At 47.8% G+C, this 10,656-nt stretch overlaps 1 protein-coding gene across 1 annotated transcript in view; it reads right to left on the minus strand.

The window, feature by feature from the left end:
* nek7 (NIMA-related kinase 7) overlaps nucleotides 1-10,656 on the minus strand; it is a gene marked incomplete in the record, with an annotated part of 54,348 nt that overhangs the window by 13,816 nt on the left and 29,876 nt on the right. Inside the window, 1 exon segment of the mRNA XM_076278906.1 lies at nucleotides 8,778-8,872. Within this exon segment, the coding sequence (XP_076135021.1) occupies nucleotides 8,778-8,872 (95 nt within the window).

Raw genomic sequence — 10,656 nt, forward strand, 5'->3', positions numbered from 1 at the left:
CGTGGAACAACAATTTTCTATTTTGCCATTTTAAGTTGCAATGATTGTTATGTTAAGTTGTAATGCAAAGAAATGTTATTTAGGCTGCTATCTGGAAAAAAGAGAGAGAGACGAAACCCAATCTTTCTGAATTATTATTAAAAAATATCAAAATGTCAAAAGTGAAAAGAAAACTCAAGTTTGTTTTGAAAAAAAGAGTTTGTTTATCTGTGAGTTTATCCTGGGATGGTAAATGTGAAAAAAAAGCATGTCATTTTACAGCATCCCTGGCATGTGGCACAATATTAACTCCTGAGGATGGCAGGCTTCAGCAATCACCTCCTCCTGCTTTTAGACACAACGGCAAAAATACACACGCACACGCAAGATGCAACGACACACACACAAAGACACACAACCACTGGTGTCCACTGAGGCTGTGAAATTAAAGAAATAATTAAATAAATAAATACATGCACATACGCGTACATGACTGCACCACTGAACCCATACATCCCAAACTATCACAACACATGCAAAAAAATCACAGCAAATTTTCAAGTCCTACAAATGGAGTTAGCTAGCCAAGCTTTGAGTGCTTTTTTCCGCTGACTCCGCAAAACTTAACCCGCTCTTGATGAGGCATGACAGAGAGAAACACCCAGAGGAAGCTCCTACACCAGGCAGCGTTTGTTTAGGGCCAAACCGATGGGCAACACCACTGACGAAGCTCCTTCAAAACCAAATGCGCTTGTTTTACTGATGCCAAAAGTCCATCCCCAAAACAGGCTTCCAAGCTGTTTACCTCTGCCGGCTCTTTGATGTTTTTGATGTTCTGGGTTTCCCACAACTGGTGCCCAGTGTAGCACCACCACTAGCCCTAGCGCTTACAGCTCGTGGTCCTCTGGTGGAGTCACTCACGTCCCTGTATGAGAGGGATACTCTTCTCACAGGGCTCAAGTTCTGCTGCATGAGCGTCTACATAACCTATGACTTATTGAAACTAATGCTGTGCTAGAATGTAATGGTGCGTGTGAGTATGTGTGTGTGAGGGAGACAGGCATGAGTCCAAGGAAAGACCATGGAAGAGCATGAAACCAAGTAAAACACCAGTGAATTGTGGGTAACCTAATCTTGTGGTGGTTCTCCACACAGGTTACGTGGAGCTGCCCAACAATCTGCATAGAGTGACCACGTACGTCTCTATTCTATATTCGTATTATATTATATTATATTATATTATATAGAAAGGCAAGATTGCCAGGGGAGATTGCTCATAGAGTCCATAAACACACACAAAAGCATGCATACAGTACATACGTACAGATACACATACACAAACACACACACACACACACACACACAAAACCACAGAAATGTCCAGCCAAGATGAAGCAATCTGAGGAGAGGTTGATGAAAGAAGTTTGAAAATAAGGAATGTTGAAACTTCCTCTGCAATGTGCAAACCGCACAGTAAATTCGTGGAGGGAAATCGAGGAAGTGCTGGTCAGTGAGGTTCCGTTAAGAAGCTGCTACATTTGCAGTTGCCCTATAGATTGCATTTCAGCTTAGAAGAGCCATAATGTGAATGTGTGTGTTTTTGTGTGTGCGGGGGAGTCCGGGAGAGTTACTGCTTGTGTTCAATCTTGAATTAATGACGGAGGCTGCCCATAATTCCAGCTGTCTGAAATGAATAAAAATGAATACCAACTTCGGCATTCAGAGTTCCCAGAGTTCCCCTCTCAGAGTTGCGATGCCGCCATCCCCCGACCGCACCCCCCTTTTCTGATTAGGGACACACTGCTCGACTTCAATGCCCCAGCCTGGCACGTGATGGCAAACAACATTCAAACCATGTGGCTGTAAAAAGACAGAGGGATTCTCTCTCTCCCTCTCTCGGTTTTTCTGTGTCTCTCTTGTTTTGCATGACTGTGTCGCGTGCGTGCGTGCGTGCGTGCGTGCGTGCGTGCGTGCGTGCGTGCGTGCGTGCGTGCGTGCGTGCGTGCGTGCGTGCGTGCGTGCGTGCGTGCGTGCGGGCTTGCCTGCGTGCACACTTGCTGGCTTCCATGCATGACCAAGAGAAACAGAGAAACAGAGAAAGAAAGAGACAGAGGGGAAATAGAGAGATGAAGAAAATAAAAAAGGATGAGAGCGAGACGAAGACCTCTGGTCTGAGTTTGACAGTACAGTGTGTGGGAGGGTGTCGTCACACAGAGCGAGAGCATGACTTAACTAACTGTAAAACTTTTTAAGAGTGTATGGGGCCTGTACTTAAGAGAGGAGGAGGAGGCGATGGAGGAGGAGGAGGAGGAGGAAGAGGAGCGAGCTATGCAGGCAGGCCTGGGCCCATCCGAGGGAGATCCAGCTCAGATTTATGTCCGGATAAATCCCTCAGACACCCCCCAAAGTCAGCTATTAGGGCCGGCTTTAAGAGCACATCAAAGGCCGGCAGCCCAGGTCTGGGGAGCAGATCGCAACCCACACAACATGTACCCACTGCCTGCCTCTAATATGCACCAGAGAGGGAGGAGAGGGGGGGCAAGAGAGAGCAAACAGAAAGGAGATGTTAGAAGAGTGGAAATACGACAGACATGGAAAGTAATACAACCTGAGTAGACTACAGTGACACACACATATATATATATATATATATATATATATATATATATATATATATATATATATATATATATATATATATATATATACACACACACACATGTACAGCAGATATGGAAAGTAGACCGGAGTAGACTAGGGTGACACACACACACAAATATATATATATATATATATAGAGAGAGAGAGAGAGAGAGAGAGAGAGAGAGAGAGAGAGGGAGAGAATGAGAGGGGGGAGAGAGAAAAGGGGGGGGGGGGAGAGAGAGAGAGAGAGAGAGAGAGAATGAGAGGGGTAGAGAGAGAGAGAATGAGAGGGGGGGGGGAGAGAGAGAGAGAGAGAATGAGAGGGGGGAGAGAGGGGGGGGAGAAAGAGAGAGAAAGAAAATGAGAGGTAAAGGTGGAGAAGGGATCATGTTGGCGCATGAGGCAGGGCAGGGTGGGAGCAACGTGTCCACTGGATGGAAACTGTGTGGTCAGGCCTGGCTGCCTTCCCTTAGCCCTGCTGTCCTCCTGCTCCGTGTGCAAACCTCCTGATCATCCCCCCATCGCACTGTCCCTGACCGTGACAATAAGCCATGAACTCTGTGTGTGACAAACCGAGAGCAAAGATGTGGAGTGTGAATGTGTGTCTGTGAATGTAGGCGTGTGTATGTCTGTGAATGTGCGTGTCTGTGAAAGTCTGTTAATGTGCGTATGTGTGTGCATGTGCGAGAGAGAATAAGTACGGTGTCTGTGAGCATCTAAAATGTGTGTATATGTGTGTGTGCGTGTCTCTGTGTATGTCAGTAACTGTGTGTATCCCATAAGTATGCACGAGTCACCGTCTCACTGACTCCCACTGACTGTAAGTGTCCGTGCATGAGTGTGTCTCTGAGTGTCTTTTTCTTTTTTGCATCTGAGCAGTTTTGTGTACACGCGTCTGTCTGCATGCGTGTCCCCTGCTGCCTGCGTTCTGTCTCCGGAAAAGTTACTGGCAGGAGGAGAGGCAAGCATTGGCAGCAAAGATGGGGGGAGGAGGAGGAGGAGGAAGAGGAGGAGGAGGAGGTAGAAATCTTTATCCCAAACAATAAAAAAAACTTCTGAGAGATCGAAGGAGGGAGAAAGTAGACAAAGAAAAAGACAGACAGAGAGAGATCTTTAGAAGGATCGAGAGACTATGAGAGCGATGGGGGGGGGGGGGGGGGGGGGGCGGTGGTGGGCAATAGAGATGTCGGGCTTTGGTGGACGTCTGGCAGGAAGGGTGATGTCATGTAATAGGTGTGTTATGTGAGCTCATGCTGGGGCTTTGAGGCTGAGCGCTGCTAAGCTAACAGGACTCTGATGTTTAGACCAGAGGCTAGTGAGGGCCTCTGAACAACAGCTCCAGGAGTACCACTACCACCACCTCTACCCTAATCACAAAAACAGCTCCGCTACCACTACCTACACGACACCAACTAACCCGCCTCCCGACCCCATCAGTGGAATACACGTGTCTGAAGAGCCATACACATAAACAAGCATACTTGAATTTCCCCTTCGGGATCAATACAGTATCTATCTATCTATCTATCTATCTATCTATCTATGTATATGCAGCAACACAAACACACACACACACACACACACACACACACACACACACACACACACACACACACACACACACACACACACACACACACACACACACACACACGTATGCAGCATCATTGCATACAAACATACACTAAATAGGCACAAAGACAAAGGTGTACGTACGTGTAGTCTGAATGGGAACATGCACACACTCTCAAACACATGCACGCACACACACACACACACACATCCACAAAAACAAACAAGCAAGCATACACCTGTGCACAGCAGGAACGTACACAAACACACTCGGCATGAGCTTCCCCGGTTGTTGACGAGGCTGGAGTGGGACAGAGGGCACGTGGTCCGCACACTGCCGGTCATCAGCGGGGAGATGACCCCTCACCTGTGAGGCCGCTGCGGGCCCCTGCGCTGTAGCGGGGGTCGTGGGGAGGTCGAGGTGACGAGGGCGTCCCTAAACGAAGGGCGGGTGTCTGGCATCAAAAGGAATGCGAGATGCGGGCATAGCGTGGTGGTGGGGTGAGGTGCGGTGCAGTACACAGGTATCGATGAGCCTCTCTGCTCCTGAGCACCACCACAACCCCCACAAAGCCTGCAGGCTGCATCCACTGAAAGATTCATGGACTGGCACACACAAACACACACACACACACACACACACACACACACACACACACACACACACGCATACAAATACACAAAACACAGGACAGACAGAGAATCACACACACACAAACAAACACGCACACTCTCTCTCTCTCTCTCTCTCTCTCACACACACACACACACACACATTTATAGAATATGCAATACATGAATACACACAGAGTGAGCCATCCACACACATAGGCACATAGCTTCCACATACACCTAGACACACACACAAAACAAGATACACAAACAAACACTCACACAAAGAAAACACATATAAACACAAGCACAGGTAAACAAACATACACACAAACACACAAACCAGAGGATCGATACAGATCAATAGAGTATGGAAACTGGTCTTCAAATTAGCCATTCAGCAATTGAGAATGGACAGCACTTGCTCACACACTGGAAGCTTCTCAAAGAGCTCTTCCTAATCAGAGCAGACGCACACACACCTCGGGGAGCTCTCAAAACACACAAGGAGCCCAGCCCAACACACACACACAAACACACAGAGGAAAGGGCAGGTGTTGACACAGCCACACACACACACACACACACACACACACACACACACACACACACACACCGGCTCAGAAGGAAGCACACACACACAAACACACACACAAACACACACACAACTTAAGAGTGCAACAAGGGAGTACTGCCATATGCATGCACATTCACCCAAACACATATAAACATTGGATCAGCTAGGGGACCAACAAACAGAGACACACACAAACATAGGATCACACAGGGGACAGAACCACAGCAACACACCACACACACACAAACAAACAAACATAGGATCAGCGCAAAACAGACACAATGTAGGAGACAAAGGATGGAGGCACACACACATACACACCAAACCCTGATGAGGTGATGGAGGGAGATGGATATTTATATATTCTCTCTCTCTCTCTCTCTCTCGGAGTGAGTGCGTGGTGAGTGTGAATGGTTGCCGTCTGTCGCTTTCTACGACTTCTATCTTTTGTGTGTATTTATACGTGTTTTGGTAGTGTTTTTTTAGCTTATTAGTTGTTCTAAACGCTACTGATCAATTGGTTGCTCTTAATTTATCAGAGCCTGCACGCAGCTTCTCAGTTGGTTGTAGCGGTGTCTCCCAGAACAATGGAGTTTGAAAACTTAACAGCACGTCATGGAGTCAAGGTTGTTTCTCACTCCAGTGTTGAAGTTTGCAGTTTTAGCGATTGGGGAGATAGTGGGGTACGACAATATTCAGTCGGCCTCTCAAATGAATAATGCCATTGTTCTCTTTTTGAGTACTGTAGAAAAAGCAAACCAAATTGTTCGTCATGGCGTTGTGCTTGATGGCGCCACCTGTGCCACCTTTTCTAAAAGATGAACTCCTTAGTCGTGAACTTTCACGCTACGGAAAATCGGTTTCCCCGATCAGGCAAATATCCCTTGGGTGTAAATCACCACTCCTTAAACACGTTGTCTCTTTCAGAAGACAGGTGTATATGGTTCTAGACAAACGTGATGAACTTCATTTGACTTCATAAAAAATTGATGGCTGTATCTATGCAGTTTTTGTAATGTCATCGCATTCGTGTATGTCCCCATAAGGCTAAGCCTAATGAGGAGGGTGTTTGTGAACAGGTGCCTAGGTATACACTAGGTATTGAGGGCATAAGAGCTCCCATTTTCTCTCTAGTCTCCCCACACCAAGCCCCAACCAATCTACTCTCTCTTTCCCTCCATCTCTCTCTTCCGCTTTCTTTCAGGTTCTGTGACCCTACTTGTGGATGTGAGTAAATGAGGTGTCGGATGCTCTCTCTCTCTCTCTCTCTCTCTCTCTCCTCTCTTTCCCTCTTCCCGCCCTCTCCTGTGTTTCTCCGCATTCACAGGGGGAAGGGAAGGGAAGGGAGGGGGGTGGGGGGGGTGCAGACAGCAAGCTTTAAGAGATCACTCCGAGCGGCCCGCCGTTTACCTCCGTGGCTGCACCCGGCTGACCCGTGCCTGCGCCTTCGCGCCATGCCGGCCGGCCCACCGCCACAACCCTCCCCGCACACCGCTGCATTCTGGGAAACTAATTAGCTCCAGGAGGCGGCAGGCTGGACTGGAGGCGCTGGGTTTGTGCAGCCCTCGGGCACTCCGAGACGGATGTGTGGCTGTCAGTGGAAAGCTCCTCTTTATACACACGCACACACACACACATTTCCTCCAACATCCCAACCTAGCAATATAAGAAAGTCACTTTTAACTAAATAAAAGAAATGCAATACTAACAATGTGCTTGTCACCTGTGTATTTCTCTGTGTGGGTGTCTGTCTGTCTGTCTTCAGATAGTAGAAATGCAGTCAATAGTGTTTTTTTCCAGATCACCTAACATCCTGTACAGTGCCTTAGAATGACTATGTCTTTCCAAATGAGGAAGCAAGATGAGCAGCCACACATGCAACTAGCAAAGCACAAACTTAAACACCATGTGATGCAAAACCACACATCAGTTCTCCTAACAGCACACAAATGCAACCTGTGCTGTACTGTACTGCTCAGAGCATCAACACCATACAGTGGGAGGCTCTGGCATCTCTGCACTAGTCTGACGGAGCAATGCTTGGTTCAGCACTTTGGCGCATCATCTCAAACTGTCAGGGAGATGCAGCCAGAACCCAGTGCAAAGAAAAGACAGAAGCTGAGAATGAGGAGAGAAAAAGAGACATAAAAATAGGAGGTGGTTTTCAGTGGGAGAGGTGAGGAGAGAGAGCTAGGCCAAAAGTAACCACTGAAGATGACAGATAGAGAGAAAGAAAGAGAAAGAGAGAGAAAGAGAGAGAGAGAGAGAGAGAGAGAGAGAAAGAAAGAGAGAGAGAGAATATAAAGTGAGGGAGAGGCCACAGCCACTTCCCTCCGAGAGGAAAACACACCTGACCTTTCTCAGCTTCTCCCTGTCTAAATGCTTTCTGGCAAAAGGTTTCAAAATAAAAGCACCGGTGCACTGGACGACACAGCGGGCAGAGAGAAAGAGAGAGTGAGAGAGAGAGAGAAAGAAAGAGAGAGTGAAAGAGAGAGTGAAAGAGACAGGGAGAGAGAGAGGGAGAGAATGAGAGAGAGAAAGAGAGAGAGAGAGGCACGGCGAGGGGAGCGCTGCCGAACCACAGGGGCTTCTCTTGCACCCCGTAATCAGAGCTGGCGGTGGCGTTTCAGAGGGGCTGGGGGGTAGAGGGAGGAGGGTGGAGGGTGGTTAGGTGGGCGGTGTGGGTTACGTTATCTAAAACACATGGAAATGTCAGGGTAATTTTGCCCCGCCAACTTCAAACACTCTCCAGGTCCCCGGCACGCACACCCCCACCCCCATCACCAGCATCCACCTACCCCCACCGCACCCCCACCTCCACCACACCCCCAACCTTTAGCTCATAAAGCAGAGGGAGCAGCGCAGTGCTCCCTCGCAGTGGGGGGGGGGGGGGGGGGGGGGGCTGCGGTGAGGGTGGCCACTCAGATATGCAGATATGTTTGTGTGTGTATGTGAGAGTGTGTGTGTGGATTTTGTATACATCCATACACGCCCTCTGTGTAGGTGTGTATATGTATGTGTATGCATATGTGTGGCTGGCTGTGTATTCATCTATGCATACGACTGTGTGTGTATGTGTGTGTTAGTATATGTCTGGTCTGATGCGTGTTTGCATGAGTATGTGTGCGTGTGTGTGTGTGTGTGTGTGTGTGTGTGTGTGTGTGTGTGTGTGTGTGTGTGTGAGAGACAGCGCGAGAGAGAGAGAGAGAGAGAGAGAGAGAGAGAGAGAGAGAGAGAGAGAGAGAGAGAGAGAGAGGGAGTGTGTGTGTCGCAGAATTGCGTATACGCCTGTGGAGGAATGCATAAGTGCTCATGCATGCCTGTGTGTGTAAATACAAAGGTTGGAGTTAGAGGGTGAGGGGGTGGAAGTCTCTTTTTTTCCCCTATACATTACCTCGTAGAGAAGGCAGCCTAGCGACCAGATGTCAGACTTGAAGTTATATCCGTTTTCGTGTATCCTCTCCGGAGACATGTAATAAGGGGTGCCCACTGGAACAGACAGAAAGAGAGAAAAAAACAAAAGTTAGCATCCATCCATCCAACTCTCTCTCTCTCTCTCTCTCTCTCTCTCTCTCTCTCTGTGTGTGTGTGTGTGTGTGTGTGTGTGTGTGTGTGTGTGTGTGTGTGTGTGTGTGTGTATGTGTTAAATGGGGCGATGTGAGGAGACGCTGGCTGCTGTTCATCCATGGATGCTTCACTGACACGGACACCAAGACGAGAGGGAGGTATAGAACGAGGAAAAAGAGGGGGATGAGGGCTCTCTAATGGAGAGGAGAGGAAAAATGAAAAGAGCAGATGAATCAAGCAGAGGATGAACTCACGGCATAGAAAATAACCAACCCAAACTTCTAACTTTAAATTGAGAAAAGAAAAATCAGCAAGTTCCAGGACAGTCTCAGCAGACTAAATGGTACAGCTCAGAGGAATTCGGGCCCAAGTTCCCATTCCATCTCTCTCCCACTCGCCTACCGTTACTCTTCACGGTCCAATTAGATTAAAGGTATAAAAGCCCCCCAAATACAATCATTGCGCTGACCAATCTGAGCATTAGGCGGGGATCACATAAGCCAGCAGCAAGTGGCAGGTTTCCTATTGGTCTCCATGGTTCGGCAGCGGAACGGTGGCAGCGCTGGCGTAACGCTTGCGTTGAAAAAGCTGACCGTTGAACTTGGTTCAACTTTCAAAGCGCAACGCGAGCCTATTCAATTGTCAGTTAAGGCAAACCGTTTGTGTTACCATAGGAATGAGATAGAACTTATTATGGTCTGAGTGTTGCGTTACGCTTGTCGCTGGCTAATGTGATCCCCGCCTAAAGGTATAAAATCTCGGATAATGTCATCGATCTCCAAAACCATTCTTTAAAGGGATATTTTCATGGGCCGGTGCCTATATAAAGGATTGATTCCGATAGATGACATCAAAGAATGACTTCTCATTGGTTAACGTCGAGTGAACTCGACTGAAAGAGAACTGCAGGTGCATCGATTGGCCATCATCTGTGGGAGCGGTTTGGCTCTGCAAGTGCGGGCTGCTGGTTTTTAATCATGTTTCAGAAGTCAGGCCAAGAGGAGAAGTATACTGTGTGTGTGTGTGTGTGTGTGTGCGCACGTGCGTCTGTGTTCGCATGTTCCTGCTTTAAATCATTTGTCGGTTTCTAATGAAAGGTGAATGACAGCCGCCCTCCTGTCTGCTGGCTGTGGGCTTGATTGTTATAGAATTATGTACATGCGTACACACACACACACACACACACACACACAGCCACATGCAGGAACATATACAGTAACATATGAATATGCTCATATCTACACCAAAGGAACGTAGTCACATTAGCTCTCATCTCTTAATGGGTGGTCCCCATCCCTGGAGGATCTGTGAATGATCAGCAGCCCCTACTTGTGTAGGACCGTCAAGTGCTGAGGCTTCTGTTTCTAAATACCACTCAGTCATTATTCTATATGGGCCACAGGGACATTGCTCTGTGGAATGGTTGTATTTTGGGGGCTTTTATACCTTTAGGTGGGGATCACATTAGCCAGCGACAAGCGTAACGCAACACTCAGACCATAATAAGTTCTATCTCATTCCTATGGTAACACAAACGGTTTGCCTTAACTGACAATTGAATAGGCTCGCGTTGCGCTTTGAAAGTTGAACCAAGTTCAACGGTCAGCTTTTTCAACGCAAGCGTTACGCCAGCGCTGCCACCGTTCCGCTGCCGAACCATAGAGACCAATAGGAAACCTGCCGCTTGCTGCTGGCTTATGTGATCC

This window comes from Alosa pseudoharengus, unplaced genomic scaffold (genome assembly GCF_046254945.1).
Source record: "Alosa pseudoharengus isolate Yale_2024_CS ecotype anadromous, Long Island Sound unplaced genomic scaffold, YU_APseudo_1.1 YU_APseudo_1.1_scf_11, whole genome shotgun sequence".
Lineage (NCBI taxonomy): Eukaryota > Metazoa > Chordata > Actinopteri > Clupeiformes > Clupeidae > Alosa > Alosa pseudoharengus.